We start from the raw sequence: 18096 nt of genomic DNA, 5'->3' as shown, positions 1-18096 counted from the left end.
TCAAGAAATGTAGGCATCACATGATTTTACAGTGAAATTAAATTGACAGCAAAGTCACTATAAACTCAAAGCCACACATGCTCAAAACATTGAGCATTGCATCACCAAGATGCCTTATAATTGTAGGCAATTTCCTCTTTTTTTTTAACAGTAATCTATAGGCTAGTAAAAATAAAATTCAGGATAGGCTATACACAACCCTACACCGTAGGATACCTAAATACAAGTACAAAAGTAGGCTAACACTGCTTGCAAAATGCAGTTGAAGTACCAAAAGGAGCTAGTACAGTAGAGAGTGTGTGTCATTAGTAGTTTAGGAGACTCATTTTAACAACCTAATGATGAATCACTCTATGTCATACTGTAGCTATAATGTCATAATCTGCTAAGTGATCAGCACACATAGCCTACAGTCCCCCAAAAATGTATCAGTGCAGTATTTAACTGCAGCCTACTTACAACTGAATGTACTGAAAAGTTTCTACCTAGTTTTAAGATTGTGTATATTCACTTCACTCTACACAAAGAAAAAAAAAAATCACATTTGTATATCAACAATACACGACAGACTTAGTACTTTGAAGTACCTATTAAATGGTAATGTACACCGTAAAAACAACCAATGGGGATGTAGCTCAGTGGTAGAGCGCATGCTTCGCATGTATGAGGTCCCGGGTTCAATCCCCGGCATCTCCACTCTTTTGTACAGTTGTTCTTTTCTTTCTCCTTTTCTTCAAATCCACAACACACCACGAGGACCGGCTAATGTGCAAAAGAAAAGCGTGATTTTACCATCATGACACAGGAATTACATGTCAACTTTACACTTTTACACCTCAACACGATGCTCAGCGAGCGTGACACCTCAGGTCCTCTCTGATTGGCCGCACGGAGCACTTGCTCGATTCTGATTGGACGTCGGGGCGGACCGTCTTTGGCGTGGGAGTGTTCGTGCACGCGAGTGTCAAACATTTATTTTTCGCCGGCTTGAATAATTTTCCAGCTTTGGGGGTGAGAGAGAGCCGCTCGACGGGAGGAGAAACTACATGGAAGAGACCAGAAGTGAGTCTGAGTGTGCGGCGGGTTGGACGCCAAGTGCGGTGACACATTATCAAAACAATTATGTAACCAGAAAGCCGGGATTTTTACCTCAAGACTGAAGACATCTTCACAGTGATGGATCAGTGCTAAAGCATCACAACTGCTCCACTAAGCAGTGATTTGACCGGAGACTGGAGCTGATCTAACCTGGTAAATATGTGTGTTCTCAGGAATGTGTGTGTGCACAGACAGCACTGATTTGGTGAATAATGTTTCTTCTTTTTTTTCCTTCTAAAAAACAAAACAAAACCAAAAAAACCAAAAAACCTTTGCATTGCACGATCAAAGCCAGCCTGTCACAGTAACCTACTTTACGAGTGCCGCACCACCCTGAGCATCCAAGTTGCATTTTCTCCTCTCACCCTAACTTGATTGTGCCGGAGAAATTATTTCAGCACACGTCACTCATCTGCATAGGGAGTAAGATGCAACCAGCCTGTGAGGCTTTTCAGCGCCCTGAAAGCCTCTCTTGTGTGATTAAAGGACCGACTAATTGCTGCATAGCCGAAACTACAAACATGGAAGGTACAGTTTGCATGCACTGTCATCCCCGAAATATATATTTATGTCCACAGATAGGAGACACATCTGGGTTTGCAAACTGTCCAAGATGGATGCAGCGCCGCTGTGCGCAGGGATGCACGGCGGAGCGGCGGCAGGGTGTCTTTAAATACCCACCACCACCACCATCATCATCATCACCGGCGGGTTTTTGCATTGCATTTTAATGCCTCAATATTGCCATTTTTCCCCTCATCCTTGCAGGAGTAGGATGTTACTAGCGTCCGCGGTAGTGGTATGGGAATGGCTGAACGAGCACGGACGCTGGCGGCCCTACAGCCCGGCTGTCTGTCATCACATCGAGGCAGTCATCCGGAGCGACCCGCGCTGTGGTAGTGTTGTCCTCGGCCAGGTGGACTCTCGCCTCTCGCCCTACATCATCGATTTGCATTCCATGCACCAGTTCCGACAAGACACAGGTGAGGAGCAGAGAGGAGAGGCACAGACACACACACACATACGGCGGAGGGTGTAGCAGTATAGCCGGGCCTGAGGTGGAGGCCCTTTCTTTCTTTTTTTTTATTGCTCATACTTTATCTTTACAAACCCCTGTGATGATTCTGCTCCAGATGCAGAAGCTTTAATAGGGGGTGGTGAGAGGGGTGGGTGTTGTGTTACAAAGTGGCTTCTTCTAAATTCTCCTCTGCCATGCAACAAATGTCATTGTTTGTATGTCAAATTTGAAAAAAATGTGGTCTCCCATAGTTGCTCCTCAAGGTATTTTCCAGATTTATGCAAACATCACCGAAGAGCAGGGGATGTGTTGATGTGCATCTGTGGTTTTCAAAAGTTGTCAGTGAGTCATTCTGATAGGATCTCCATGTGTGTGTGTGTTTGCATGTGATACAGTGGCAGCTGAAGTGTCCAGTCATTCTCACAAACACAACAAACACTTCACTCCTCCTGCAGAAACATTGTTATCAGTCAGTCAGTCGGTCAGTCAGTAGGCTACTGCTAAGAGGATACGGACCTGAGAAGGTGAACCATCACACAAGTCAGAGCTCCATACCCAGAAAAAAAGGCAGGCAGGGCAGTGGAAAACAAAGCAGGGGATTGTCAGTTGTCAGATGTCTAACTTTGGCAGAGACCCCAACTTCGTCCCCCCCCCTCTCTCTCCCTCTCTCTCTCTCTCAACATTGGCTGACAAAAGCTTTTGTGCAGTTTGTTTTCTAAACCCAGCAGAGGCTGAAATGTGGGAGCCAGGCAGGGTGCCCCAATTTAAATAGGAGACAGGGATGAGGAGGAGGAGGAAGAGGAGGAGGAGGGAGAGGAATTTCAGGAGTCTGAGGTCGTAGACAAAATGGGGTTGATGGGAACAGATTTTGTGAATTAACTCCCTTTTGTTGTTTTTGTTAAATGTGGGGAGAACTGTGCCACACATACTGTATAGATATCGGGTTGGATCCCATTCAGTTTGTTCCCTTTTGAACAGTTTTGTGAGTTACTCTGTTTTTTTTTAATGTCTGAATGAGGGCCTGCGAGGTCAGGGTGGTCCTTTGGCCAGAGATCCAGTTTGTAGAGATTGAAGAGCTCAGATGAGATCGGCACAAAGAAGTGCAAACTTTCAGTCAAGTGGCTGGAAGAGGTGGTGACGACTTTTACATTTGTGTGTATTTTTCTCATCATCCATCCACGGCGATCATCAGGTGGGAAAAAGAGAAAGAATACAGTCCGACCTATAAAACGAAACAGTAAAATGCATATTTCACAATGCTGGGGGGGAAAAAAACTTTAATCTGTCACCTTAACATCTATGTGAAGGCTTGATAGTAGGAAGAGTTTCTCTGGACACCCTGGGAAAGCAAACACAGCCAGCTTTGGGTCGAATCAAGGCTGCCAGCCAATCAGAACGCAGCACACCGTGTGCTGTTACCAGGGGCAACCTGTTTGCCCAAATTCTTAGCAAGCAAACACAGACATGTTGAATTTGTTAGGGTTGTAATCTACTTGTCCACAGCAAATAGTAGTGCAAGTCCACTTACCTCCTCTTGCTTCTGCCTCTAACATGATGGTTACATGATACTTGATGTTTACAATGTGCAGAAAATCATTCATTCATAAAACCACACCATCTTCATCTTCTGCCCCGCCTCAGGTACCCTTCGACCGGTACGACGTAGCTTCTACGACCCCACCTCGGCGCCAGGACAGGGCTGGTTGTGGGAGTGGGAGAACGACGCCGGCAGTTGGACGGCGTACGACACGGAGGTGGGCATCGCCATCCAGGCGGCACGGGATCGTCAGCAGCCCTGGCTGGACCTGGCGCCGCTGGGTTTCTGCTACCTCATTGACTTCGAGAGCATGACCCAAATCAACGGGCAGACGCAGCGCTGCCGGCGCATCCAGCGCCGCTCGGACCTGGCTTACCCGCTGGTGTCCGGGCCCCTGCCCAAGTCCCACCACGCATGGGGGCCGGCGTCCATGCCCAGCCACGGAGGACTGCTCGGCGTGGACGTGTCCGGAGTGGGTATGGGGATCAGGATGAGCAGCAGTGGTGGGACCGGGAACGGGAGCGCGTACCCGAGCGGCGCCCTCCCCGCGTCGGCCATCACCTCCCTGGGACAGCCCTGCGCCTGCCAGCAGTGCATGCTGGTCCTGAGCGTCAAAGCGGGCGCCATGTCGACCGCTCACACTCTGGGTCGGAGACCGCCACAGACCAAGCCACCCAGTCCCAAAATCAGCAGCCACCCAATCCCGGGGGGGTCGTACTCACTGACGCTCCCTCGGCCCCCCACCCTGTCACGGTCACTCTCCCCAAACAGGACGTCTATAATCGGGGCGACGGGGGGCTTCAGTGTGGGCGGGATGGGTGGGGCAGGAGGTGTAGGTATGGTCGGCGGTGGCGGCCTCGGCGGCCCCAGCCTCGGCTTCGGAGGGGGCTTCACCCACTCCCTCTCCCTCCTCGGCTCGGCCACCGCCGCCCTCTCCATCTCCTCCACCCGTCCCCCTCCTCCGCCTCTCCCCCCTCCCCCGCCGCCCCCTCCGCCGCCCTCCACCACACCCTCCTCCGTCGCCACCTCCCCGCCCCACCCCTCCACCTCCTCCTCCCTCTCTGCCTCCTGCTCCGCCCCCCCTAGCCTGCCCGCTCCGGGGCCCCCCCCTCTCATCTCCACGGCTGCCTCCACCTGCACGCCCTCGCCTTCTGCCCGCGTCCTGGGCCCAGTGTCTTCGTCTGGCGCCGCCGCCTGCGCCGCCCCTCTGCCGCCCCGGTCCAGCCTGGCGGGGCTGAGCCGACCCGCGCTGCAGCGCATCGCCATGGCTCAGTCGCGCGCCCTCATCGCCTCGGGGTGAGTCGACAACCACTGCGGTCGCGTGTCTGTTTTGTTCAAAATATTCTCCTCCACCTTAAAAAAAGTTCAAGAAACGATGAGAAACCCTCAGGAAATGAAGTATAACTAGAGAATGCATTTCCTGAAGGAAATACGGGTGAACGCTGAAAGCAATAACCCTAATTATGCAAGATTCACATTCCTACAAAAGCCACTTTTGCTTTTCAATTTTAGCCACAAAATTAATCACTTCCTCTGTGAAAATGAATGAACTGGCTGATCAAAAGTAGGTGTGATGATGTCCTCATCACCAAATCAAAATGTGTGGAAAACAGTGAAGTAGCACATGAGGCCCCCCTACCCCAAATCTTACATTGCCACGTATCACTGTAACTGGTCCGTGACATTTTAATCAGAAAGTGTTGCTGAAAAATTTCATGTATTATTCAAAATGTTCCCAGCGATCACACCCCATATCAATTTTTACTGTGTACGAAACAAAGTGAGAGCAGCTGAACGGGATATGTAAGAGAAATCAGTTTAGACAGGAATTTCCCATTTGTTTTGAAGGCCTCATTACACAAGTGTCTGACATCAGCCTCATTAGCATTCGTGAGCCTTTAATCTTTGTGACAAAGTCCACCGGCCTCGTTCATTTCCACGGGAAAAACAATGAAGAGCCTTCATACTCGACAAGCTCGGCTCTCACAAGTGTTACACACATTCCAGACGTTTGTCATGCAACAACTTAGTGATGAATTTAAACACACAAAACACTTGTACACATACAGTTTAAATACATTAGTGATGAGTAAATAGTTTTTTCTCCAAACATCAGGAGATTGAGGGGGGTCCAGGATTCAGAAAAGCTTGGAAATACTTGCACATGGGCCGGTAACCATGGCAACCAATGTAGTCCAAGGGCTTGTGTCCCAAAACAGGTTCATGGAGTTGTCTGAATAACGTAACTGATTAAAAATGTAAAAGAAAAAATGAACAAGAATCATATTTAAAAAAAAAAAAAAACTTTTTCACTTCTTTTCTTACAGCAAACCAGATGTGGAATGCATCTTGGATGCAGCTGATCCACATCTGGGATGTTGTGATTGTTATCAAATGTTTGGTATGCAGTGACTTCAGTTTTCAGGACACTGCATTTAGCCTCAGTGTGTTTCTGATGGAGCCTGCACCTTATATTTTCTATGGTGCTAACAAAGAGTTGCTGTTCATTCATTGGTAAATGTTTTGGGAACATTTAAAAGCAACACAAGTAAGAGTGTGATTTTCATATTGTTTCCTTTCTTCAATACAATTAGATATTTAATTTCTCTCAACAGCTTGGTAATAGCTTTTGATATAGTGTTTTGTCAATGGTGAAGGAAAAATATATTATGTTCTGTGATTTTTTTTGTTTGTTTGTTTAAATGGGGAAAACAAACTTACCAGGTGCATTTTTTCATTCATGACAGATTGTTTTTCTAGGTCTACATAAATGTTGAGTATTTTAAACAGAACGGTCCTGATCATAAATATGTTTCTCCACGTCACCAAACACCTGAAGACCAATGTGTGGCCATCTGGTGTTTTGGTGTGTTACAGTTGTTTTGACTGTGCGTCAGTGTCAGTGATTGTCAAGAGGTGAAGGAAGTCACACTATCCACGTGCCATAGCCAGAGGGCGCTGGTCAGCAAGATGTTTGTGGTTCAAGAAACAGACTACTAGAACAGGGACATGGCGGTTTCTAAATGTCTGTTTATCAGCACTTTCTGTTTTGCAGCTGATGGTGGCGCCTTTCTTGTGAAGCGTGTTACAAATGTAGGCATCTAGATTTCATCATACCCCCAATTATAGCCGTTCATCAACATGCTTTCCTCACAATCCGCGTTGTCTCACTGGAGGAGATGTTTCTGGGACACCTCAGAAATATGAAAATGTCATAACATACAAGAAAAAAGTGACACCTCGTGCATCCCAGATAGTGCAGAGACACTGAGTCATTGAAGAGCAAGTCTTAATGAATTTGGATGCTTGTACTGTGATCAAACATTCAAAAAAAAAAAAAAGAAAAAATCATGTGCTGAGGATGATTTCCATGTGAGCCACCTAACATTTGCATCCCAAGTTTCTGAATCCTCACATTAGCTGAGACAACCCCTGTAAAACAGTTTAGCAGCCACTAAGCCTCAGATTAATACCAAATACCACAGGCTTAATATTCCTGCTCCAGTAATCTGTGTATTTTGCGTCAGGTGAGCTGCATGTGTGTGACTGACCCATTCTTTCAACATATCATGTGAGAGTGCTCCTCCGTCCAACAGATGGTCCCACCTGCTGCTGTAGTAAACCCAGCGGCGTCACACACGACGAGTCTCCCTGATGCTGTCAGCCTGGGATTCTCTGCTTACCTCTCTGCCGCCCGCCCTTCCTCTCTCCTTCAACCTGTTCTTAGCAAAAGCTCCACTTAGGGCTCCTGCTGTCATCCACCTTACTGCTCTATCCCCAAATGCATTAGTTTATCATATAACCCCATTAGTACGTATTGGAAATGAAGTTCACACTTATAAATTAGGTGATTTAAAATAACAAAACAGCTTAAATGGTGGGTTATTGGTGTTACTAACAGCACTACTTTATTCAGTAACAAGTAATCAAAGAAGTTACTGTTCCCCCTGTAACAGCGTTAGTTACCATTAGTGACAATAAAATGCGCCATTACTCGGCATTACTTGACTCAAGAAATCCCGTCACAAAATAATACAACCGCTTAAGTGTACATTAGGCTATATACACATTTGTTTTAGTCCATCAACTGACTGGAAAAAAGCTGTTTATCTGGAACTAACCAACTCACTCAGTATTCCTCCGCAGAGGCAGGCTTTGCAACACGCTTTGCCTACCTCTGCGGAGGAATACTGAGTGAGTTGGTTAGTTCAAGAGGGTTAGGATTAGTTAGTTTGACATATTTGAGCGAATAGTTACTTTTCCTGGAAATTAATTACTTTTATTATATAGTAACTCAGTTACTTTTGGGGAAAGTAATGAGTAACTATAACTAATAACTTTTTTAAAGTAACTTCATCTTCGTTTTCATTCTTTGACATATTTGAGCTTCTGCTCCTGCACATTTCACTTGGTGTGTATGTGGTTTCAGTCAAAAATCTCACTCGCATTCAATACCCACATAACTATTACCTTATAGCTCTTACATCTAAGATAATGGTTAACTTTTGCCTTTTCACTTCCCAACTTTAGCTAGCTGTTCTAGCTAGCAAGCTTTGTTTTGGTTTCCACATACTAATAAAAAGCTTCTCAGTTGCTAAATGCTATATGCTAAATGTTCCACTATTTTGAGCTGAAAGTGTACAATTGTTGATTTTTTAGTTTTCCTCCTAAAAATAGCTCATTGGTGTGACTAGAGATGAGGTTAACAAGAATTTTTAAAGTGAACCAAAACATTGAAAGTTGTAGCCCAGGAAACCAAAACAGAAAGCTCCTAATGATATGAAGGGAAACTGAACGGCAGCTTAAAGCAGAAGTAAGCGGAATGTTTGTGTTAATATAAGTCTTAAATAGTTATATCTTCCAACGGCAATCACTTATATAGAGTGTTTGGTCTGAACCACGGGTCTGTCAGTCACTCTGCTCTGCTGTAAGACGAGGAGAAAACTTAACTTGTATCCTACGACCTTTATCCAATGAGGAGAGAGAACGGCATAAAGGGGCAGTCCTCTCTGTGTGTGCAGCCAAGGGATGCGCGTGAATGTGGTGATGTAGGGACGAGGGCGGGGACTGCTAACTCCATCTGCTGACAAGAAGTTAGCCAAAACGACCGGATCGCTTACTTCTGCTTTAATTATAATTCTCAGTGGGTTTATCACTAGGGACAACACAACACATCCTCACTTTATCCATTGTTAACACAAAAATATTGAGAGTCGTTTTACCTGGGTTATATGATAGCCTATATAAATCTCTCAGATGCTTATTTATCAATTGAATGAATAATAAAGAGGTACTGAATACTAAAGAGTTAAAGACAGAACTTCACAATATATTGGGAATAAAAAGAGACATATAGATTAAAAAAATTACTACTAATAATACTAATTAATGGTGATATTGATTTTGAGCCAATGTATTGAAGTTATTGACATAAAGTCAGGTGTGCTGTTATACGATCTGATAAAACAATAACCAGACTTGTACTGTAGGATTAGAGGTGTCATTGATGAAATAAGAAAAGCTAAAGGAGGGAGCGGTGAGTTCCATGTAAAGTTTGTTTTTGTTGTGAAAGCTCGCCAGTGAAATGGAGCAGATGGTCTTTCAAGTGAAGATGTGAACTCTGAGGGGTCTCTAACGTCACAGATTATCACAGTGGTGAGATCTGCTTTTCATTAACACACCTGTCGTGGTCCTTTCTCCACCATCTGCAGTGGGTTCAAGTTCGTGACACCACCACCACCACAAAACTGTATAATGTGTCCCTGAGCAGAGTTTTTTCTCTTTCTTCACGGGTTAATGTTTTTCTCCTCTTTCTTTTTTTTTTTTACTTCATTCAAGGTGTGAGCTTCTATTTGTGTGAGCACTGCCATATGCTGTGTGTGAGTGTGTGCCATCACCTAGTTCTGCAGATGGACGCTGTTCTAATGCCACTAGATTAGCCTGGATCAAAGAAACGTGACAAGCTGACACACCTCTCCTCCTGCTTCCCACCCTTTCTATGCCTTTTCTCCTGCCCCCCCCCCCCCCCCCCCCCCCCCCTTTAATCTTCTCATCACGTTGATCACGTTTACCTTCTTGACACACAAATGCTCAGATCAGTTATTCTTGCTCAGGTTTGAGTTTGTGATTTTGTGAATCACGTAAGTAAGGCACGATCACAGGAGGCTAATGCCGCTGATTTGACCTGCTGTTGGTAAACAAACCAATATAGTAAGGTAGCACAGCGTAATCTCATCTGATTGACCAGTACAGTAACTGACTGTACCATGACTATAGTTGACTGCTTTCCATGTCATGTGTTGCATCATTTATTTAGAGGGAAGAAGACGTAAACAAAAGAGATGGTCGTGTTTTTTTCTTCACCCACAACCAAACTGTAGCCTGATCCCCAACTTGTTAAAATAATGGAAAGGATAAATGGTGATATATGCAAAGACAACAAAATGAAATATAAAGCAGAATTAACAGCACAAATAGCAAAATAAAGTTTCTGTAAGTATGAATCTACAGTAGGGATGTCACGATTATAGATTTTCTTTGTACGATTATTGTCAGAGAAATAATCACGGTATTACAATTATCACGATTATTATGCATTAATGAATTTCACAACATATGAAAGTGTAAAATCACATACAGTCAAAATATAATTACATTAATAATTATTTACGCTAAATATTTTAAGTAGCTACTATACCAAATGTTTAAGTTTATTTTAATTGTTCGTTGTTTTGTTAGTTTTTTTTTTTATCACAAATGACATGCTAACATTTAAATTCCTACCACTTGTATGTTACATTATGGACCAGTATTTCTTACATTTACCTTTACTTTGGTGCACATCTGCCTCTGTGTTTCCAACACAATCTATTTTGGAAAGTGTCGGTATTTAGGAATCTTTACGATTAATTAATTGTGGCATTTAATACCGTGATTAATTGTGAAAACAAGTAATCGTGACATCCCTAATCTACAGTATATTAACTTAGAAAATAGCTAAATACAGGTTAAATAAGGACCAGAGGTTTGCTTGGCTTGATTAAAAGTAAATTAACCAAATACACTGTTACCCATACAGTTGGAATAAAATATATGAAATGATTGTGACAATGTGATTCATTCTTGATAGGTTAAGTGTGTATCTTCTCAAGACTGGTAACTGGGACTCAGTGTGTAATCATTGCACCTGGTCAAAGTGTGTGTGTATAAATAGATATAAGAAGAGGAATGTGTCTGAAAACAGAATAATTCCAACCTTATGGGCAACAGTGTAGTTAAAGGAGAAATAGATACAAATCTGACATCTTCAGGTTTCTACCAGGTAGATGTTGAAAGGTCCCCATACATGTCTGTGTTGAATGTATTTATCTCGATTTTATTATCTTGAAATACCTGTATAGTGGTGTTGCATTAGCACCCAGCTGTATGTGCTCAGGTCTGTCAGCCTTATGGCAACCTGGCAGCGTGACGCGGTACCTAACAGGTAATCCCTGCTGTGACGAATCTCTGGCCTACAACCAGAGTTTAGTCAACAGATGGAAACAGGTGGCTTAGCCCTATAAAAGAGGAAGGAGACCTGACACCAGCACACACAGACAGAGGCAGAGCAAGACGGGAGACAGGAGACAGATACACGCAGACATACTACTGCTGAGCCTCAGGATCGATCAGAGGCAGGAAACAGAAGAGAAGAGTGAGAAACGACAGGAAAGAGACGAATAGGGCAGCGAGCGGATATTGTTGCTGGAATATCTTGATTCCTATTTTTTGGGCTCTTGTGCTTGGAAGAGGGAAAGATGACTATTATCAAAACCGGCAGACCGTAAGTACACTTCTGTGACTGGATAGTCTCAGTAGGGATGCTGTTGTGCTCATTGTAGACTATTGATGAGTAAACTTATGGGGCATCTGCACTTAAAGTAGTTTGACATTTTATCAATTATGTTCAGCCTTTAATAGTGACATGTCAGAAATATCTAATACACTTATTCAACACTCTTTCTTTTGGCTTATTTCTTTTTATTATTATTTGTTCTGTTTTTTTTTTGTTTTTTTAAAGTATATTTTTTTTGGCTTTTTTGCCTTTATTTGATAGTACGTAGTGAGATAGACAGGAAAGGGGGAGGCAGAGAGAGGGGGAATGACATGCAGGATAGGGCTGCCCGACGCGGGACTCGAACCGGGGACGCCTGCGTTGAGGACTGTAGCCTCTACATGGGGCGGCCACTTTAACCACTGCACCACACACCGCCCCTTATTTGTTCTGTTTTAATTGGACATACATTGACAACCTCATTTAAGTTGAAAATACTGTATTTTTTTTTCTTTCAAAAAGGCATATTTGGATTCTGTGACAAATGATGCAGTCAATAATTCTACTTTGAATCAAATGTGCCCAAGAATTCAGAGCAAAGCAACTCATTTCACGTGTACTGTAATCTTTAAATTAAGCCGCAGACAACAGGAAGTCCCATCGCCATGGTTGTAGGACAGTCAGCGTCTGTTTGTTTCTCCACATGACTCGGCAAAAGCTCCTTAACCGGTTGACACCTGGTGAACTAGGAAATAGCATATGCTTCGAGGCAGCCGTGTGTAATTCTGTCTGTTGACAGGTGACTCATCAGATTTTGATGCCAGTCTGCTGACCTGACCTGTAGATTGTCTGCTGTTATGTGTGCCGTTGATCTGTAGATTAATGTGAGGGTGTCTTCTTCTTGTCTCTCAGAGTGCCAACAGTTCCAGTGAAGAACCTGAATGGATCCAGCCCTGTGCACCCTGCTCTGGCAGGTAAATATACTGATGCAGCCAATTTTACTATTTTATTCAAATCAATCAGATGCACTGTCTTTAAGATCTAGCTGTAGGAGACATTTGACCCATTAAAGTTTGTTGTACTCTTACTTGTCACTGATTTGCTGCTCTACAGACGACACAGCTAATGATCTTTGGGCCTCATATTTAATCTAATTTAATTTAATGTGAAGTAAATCCACAGGTCAGCCTTCACGTGTATGGTTAACAGATAATTCCCTGGAGCCAGAGCTCATCACGCAAACAGTAAACCCCAATCAAAGTGACTCACATCCCCCCTCTTCTGGCTCTTTGCAGGTATTACAGGCATCCTGATGAGCGCAGCAGGGCTTCCTGTCTGCCTGACCCGCCCACCCAAGCTGGTGCTTCATCCTCCGCCTGTCAGCAAGAGCGACATCAAGCCCGTGCCCGGTCTGGGTCACTGCTGCCGCAAGACTACCAAGAAACAGGCCCGTAAAGGTGGGTGTGATAACGCCAAGTCTGCTTTTGTACGTGTGAATAAGTATATTGAACATCTTGCTTATGAACATACTTATACTGTGTTTTCACTTCATAGGCAAGACCCCTGAGGAGGTGGTGAAGAGGTACCTTCAGAAAGTTCGCAATCCCCCAGAAGAGGTGAGTTCTCAGTCACCAGTTCATAAATAAAGCAATGGTAACCCAACATAACTTGGCAAACTCCAAGGAAGTTCAATGAGAAGTGGCTGAGACATGAATTACATATTGAATTGTCTTCACAACTCAGGACTGCACCATCTGCATGGAGGCCCTGGCAGGACCATCAGGCTATAAGGGCCCCGGCGTTGGCGGTATCTCCCGGGCCGAGTCGGTGGGACGCCTGGCACAGTGTGGTCACCAGTACCACCTCCAGTGCCTCGTTGCCATGTACAACAACGGCAACAAGGACGGCAGCCTGCAGTGCCCCACCTGCAAGACCATTTATGGAGTCAAGACCGGCAACCAGCCCCCCGGCAAGATGGAGTACCACGTCATCCCCCACTCCCTGCCGGGCCACCCCGACTGCAAAACCATCCGGATCATTTACAACATCCCTCCTGGCATCCAGGTACATTGAGACTTAGTGTTTCTGTGATACAGATAGGGGTTTCACACCGGCAGGGCCAATTTTGAACCGTTCAGACCGAAAAAATAACAGGTCCAGAGCCTGAAAAGTTGGTTCTCAAGGAAACCAAGAAATAGTTGGAAGAGAAGGCAAGGACTGAAAACTTGGAGGCAAATAATCTGCAGTGGTCTGTTGTAGAAACTAAATGTTTGGTGGCAATTTGGACATCTACGGAAAAAAAGAGCTAGAAAGCAGTACAGGAAAGAACAAGTTGTATGAATTTCACTTTGGGGCTTAATAAAGTAAAGTAATTCTTATCTTTGTACTTGGGGAAGAGATGGTCAAGGCTGGATTCACTCCAACGCCAGACCAAATAATTCATAAACTTAAAAAAAACTGAAGAAGCATTACAGAGACAGCAAAAAAGCTGGGACAAAAATTGAGTAATATACTCCCACTTTGGTTCCACTTAAACTGGTCTGAACACGGGCTGGTTCACCAGAAAGCACCAAGGTCAGAACCAGAACCATGTCTGTCTGAAAACACCCAAAGTGATTGCTCTGTTAGGAGTTTAGTCTGTGCTTGGATGATGTAGTAATCTTTGACCTCTCTCTGTAGGGCCCAGAGCACCCAAACCCAGGCAAACCCTTCACCGCCCGTGGGTTCCCCAGACACTGTTACCTCCCCGACAGTGAGAAGGGACGCAAGGTAAACAAGAAACCCCCCCACTTCCTCTTTCTGATTTCATGTGAAGCTTGGCTGGAGTTTGTGATTAAAATCGGCTCTTCATAAATTTTTTTTCATCCAGGTTCTGAGGCTGCTCCTGGTAGCGTGGGACCGCCGGCTCATTTTCTCCGTGGGCACGTCCAGCACCACCGGCGAATCCGACACGGTCATCTGGAACGAGGTTCACCACAAGACGGAGTTCGGCTCCAACCTGACCGGCCACGGTTACCCCGACCCCGGCCACTTGGACAACGTCCTGGAAGAGCTCAAGGCTCAGGGGATCACCGAGGAGGAGTGTCTACCCAGAGACTGAACAGGAGACATACCCCGAACACACACCCCGAAAAACGCGAGAAACCTGGCTGGAGTCTGTAAACACAACAATGCTGGGAGAGGATCCACACCTGGACAGCAGAATTACTTTCAAAAATCTGACAAAATGAACAGAGAGGAACTTTTACCACCACAGATGGAAAACAACTTTAAAATGAATTAAAAAAAAACAAAAAACAAAACTCTTCACAGGAACATTACAGAAATAGTTTCAGCAGAATTTTGCTGAGATTCAAATTTCTCTTACGACTGCATGAGTCAGTTTTGAAACATGGGAAATCATTTTCTTTCCTAATGCAGTAAACAGTGTCAAGATTGCAGATGTTATTCAGTGAGACATTTGAGACCACTGTGCACATATGAGTCCGTGTTAGATTAAAAAAAAAAGACAAAAAAAAACAACAACTGTCATTTATACTGTGAGACTTCTTATCAAGAATGTAACAAAGTGAATTTTGCTGAATTTGAAGTGTTTACCACTACAACTGCTGCTATGTGGAATTGAGAGGAGGTTCAGATGGAGACAAAAACGTGGGGTCTGTAGGTTTTTTAAGTGTTTGTCCACAAGCAGAAATAAGTTTTCACTGCAGATAAATATTTCAAGTGTATAACTGGATATCTGAGCATGGATATTTGCTGACCTCTAGTGGTATTTTTCCAGAACTACATTCCTTTTTAGGTTTTGATTTTTAAATTGTATTGTTGTATATTATTAATACTTGATATATTATACGATATTGTTTCCATTCTTTCATGTTTTTATATTTTAATTTGTCGGTTTTGTTTTATATGGTGTATTTCATTGCATTGTTTTTGGGTGTGGCGTGACAAGAGTGAGATGTGGGATAAGCTGCTCGTGTACCTGAGTTTGCCTGACGGTTATTATGCCATTTACAAGCCCCTTTCTTTAAGAAAAGAAAATCATTTTCAGTATTTTGTATTTCATGGGTTCGCAAACTGACATTCCTTAATTGTTCTGTCCTCGGAGCATGGGTGCATTTAATAGCTTTCTGTGTCTTCTTGTATCTGCATTACTATTAAGGACTGATAGAGGAAAAGCTACTATGGATTATACCCCCTACCCAACCCCCCCTCTCTCAGGAGGAGTAAATACCCAAAAAGCTAGGATTGAATCTCCTGCCTCCTGAGCTCAGATTTGCACAGAGCTTTCTACTTAGTATCAAAAGGAAATGGACAGCTTGTATCTACTGTACTTCTGTGTAGGACACACACACACATACACACATACACACACACACACACACACACACTACACACACTACACACACTACACACACACCAGCCTCAAATGCTCTAATCACACTAAAATGTGGTCTTTAGTTGTTTATTCTGTCATGTTTAGTGTTTGCCATGAGCAGGTGCAAAAGACTATCTCTTGTTGTGGATCCAGCTTTGGCCAAAGTGGTCCAGTTCAGTTTGCATTCAGTCCACTGCGGACTGGTTTATTAAGAGGTACAAGATGTACAACAGTATGTGTTGACATACTAATGTAGGCCAACGTTAAAAAGCATTTATACTTTATGATACTTTATGTATGCACTGTACTGTATGTATGTGTTTTATGTGCACAAATTTGCATTAAACGTTTTTTCTAAGGTTCAAAGAGATAACAAAAATGTAGTCTGGTTTACTCTCTCATTTTATGTAACTTGTTGATAAAGTAATGTTTCCTGGCCTATTAGTCCATAAAGTGAGACTACAAACTTTCATAAACTACAGCCACTTTAGCACTAGCAAGGCAAGTAACTGGGCATGTTACTTTGAAAGTAATTAGTTATAGTTACTATAGTTACTTGCCCCCAAAAGTAACTGAGTTAGCCTACTTAATGATAAAAGTAATTAATTACAAGGTAAGTAACTATTGCATTACTTTAAAAAAAAATAAAATAAAAAAAAATAAAAAAGCTCAAACATGTCAAATTACTTAAAATAAATGTATTTAACTACTGCACTAAACAACTCACTCAGTATCCCTCCACACAGGCACCTGCGACTGCTGTCTTCCATAAGCCCGCTGATCTAAATAGGCGGAGTGATACAGGCGTCACGGAGCCTGCTTGTGTGCCGCCGCCATTACTCCCATCACTGCAATAGGTAACAAATATGCAAATTATGGTACACCAAAAACACAAATGGTTGTAAAATTTAATGAAAGTAATTAGTGGAGTTTCAAAGTCTACTAACTGAATCCATTAATTGCAAATATTGCATAAACAAACCAAATATCTAGTATGCTAAATGCTGTTTGTTTACATTTGACACAGACCATCTGAACAACTTTTTTGTCTCTACAACAGATAATTGTTGCAATTGGAGTGATGGAATATTAAAATAGGTAAGTCCTGAAAGGTTGTGATCACTTAACTGAACTGAGAAATATTTAATGTCATGGGTTATTTTGCATTTTTGTTTCACCAAGAGTCAACTTCCACTATGATGTAGAGATTATAGATTATTCAGTTTACTCGGAGAGTGCTCATTTAATGAAATTATTATATTGTTTTAACAGTATTTTGTTGTAAAAGAAGGATTTCTGATACGTCTTGTTATGTGGTTCAATTTTAAAAATGTTGTCAGATCCCTCACATTACTGACTTCTACCTCTAGACATGAGCGCGCATGACCAGTTTATCTGTAGATTAGTCTGGCTCCTGGATTAGTAGTCTGGATTACCTCCACCTTAATGAATGAAAAAATGTATTAAGGTAAGTAAATACAATTATATGGATGTGAGGACCGCAGGGCTTGATAAACAGCTCTGATAGTGAAGTGTTTATTTCCTATATAGTATTTGTTTTCACAAAATAAGCATTTGAGATTTACTTCAGGATTTATTTTAAACTGTCACATTACCAATCATCAGTGAAAAAATAAGCAGAATATGAGTTTTACTTTTAAAAACATTTATTATTTTCACATTTTGAAGCACAGACCTTTTAACTGGCCACCAGAGACAAACTGGAAAAAAACAAACATATTCAACTTTCCACACCAACTTTCATTCACTCTTTCATTTCTGCAAAGGCAGATCTTAACGTCTCTTTTTTACGTGACAGATGTGATGGATTGTGTAAAGCTGCCAATTTGCATTAGGAAAACACACGGGCCGCCTGTCAGGTTAGTGAGGAGCAGATGGGTTAAGGGCCTAATCAGGCTGGACTGACGTCAACTAGTGTCGCTAATAAAGACAAAGTGAGGCTGGAAGAAATTGTGCATGTAAAAGTAAACAGTGACAGAGCAGCAGCTAGGATGCTGCAGAGCAGAGGAGCAGCCTGGGCTTTTACAGTCTGTGTATTTCTGACAGTGTGGCTTATTTTTGGGGGAAAAAAAGAAAAGAAAAGAGAAGGAGCAGAGTGGGAGGGGGAGAGAAAGGGAGCATGAGACAAGAGGAAAAATACTGATAAGATTGAGAGAGGGGGGGCAGAGGAGGGAGATCCGTGCCTTGGTGAGACTTAAATGGGGGAGGGGTCTCTCCAACTGGTCAGAGAA

General features: G+C 43.2%; 1 protein-coding gene across 1 annotated transcript; it reads left to right on the top strand.

The window, feature by feature from the left end:
* The first annotated feature begins 1104 nt into the window (after positions 1-1104).
* On the top strand, positions 1105-15695 carry dtx4a (deltex 4, E3 ubiquitin ligase a). The gene is made up of 9 exons (XM_083992295.1): positions 1105-1251; positions 1867-2081; positions 3758-4949; positions 12379-12440; positions 12762-12923; positions 13021-13082; positions 13210-13530; positions 14146-14235; positions 14336-15695. Exons 2-9 carry the CDS (start codon positions 1874-1876, stop codon positions 14564-14566), a joined length of 2328 nt encoding a protein of 775 aa, XP_083848421.1. The 5' UTR covers positions 1105-1251; positions 1867-1873; the 3' UTR covers positions 14567-15695.
* The last annotated feature ends 2401 nt before the right edge of the window (positions 15696-18096 follow it).

Source organism: Trachurus trachurus (genome assembly GCF_905171665.1).
Source record: "Trachurus trachurus genome assembly, chromosome: 18".
Lineage (NCBI taxonomy): Eukaryota > Metazoa > Chordata > Actinopteri > Carangiformes > Carangidae > Trachurus > Trachurus trachurus.
Note: the sequence above shows the minus strand (reverse complement) of the source record. Positions and strands in the feature narration are given on the sequence as shown.

What these genes read in the sequence shown, in the direction of transcription:
- dtx4a (XM_083992295.1), top strand. Translation starts at nt 1,874, where the DNA reads ATGTTACTAGCGTCCGCGGTAGTGGTATGGGAATGGCTGAACGAGCAC. An exon ending in CCAGTTCCGACAAGACACAG is followed by an intron (nt 2,082 to 3,757) that starts GTGAGGAGCAGA and finishes GCCCCGCCTCAG; the next exon opens with GTACCCTTCGACCGGTACGA. An exon ending in CGCGCCCTCATCGCCTCGGG is followed by an intron (nt 4,950 to 12,378) that starts GTGAGTCGACAA and finishes CTTGTCTCTCAG; the next exon opens with AGTGCCAACAGTTCCAGTGA.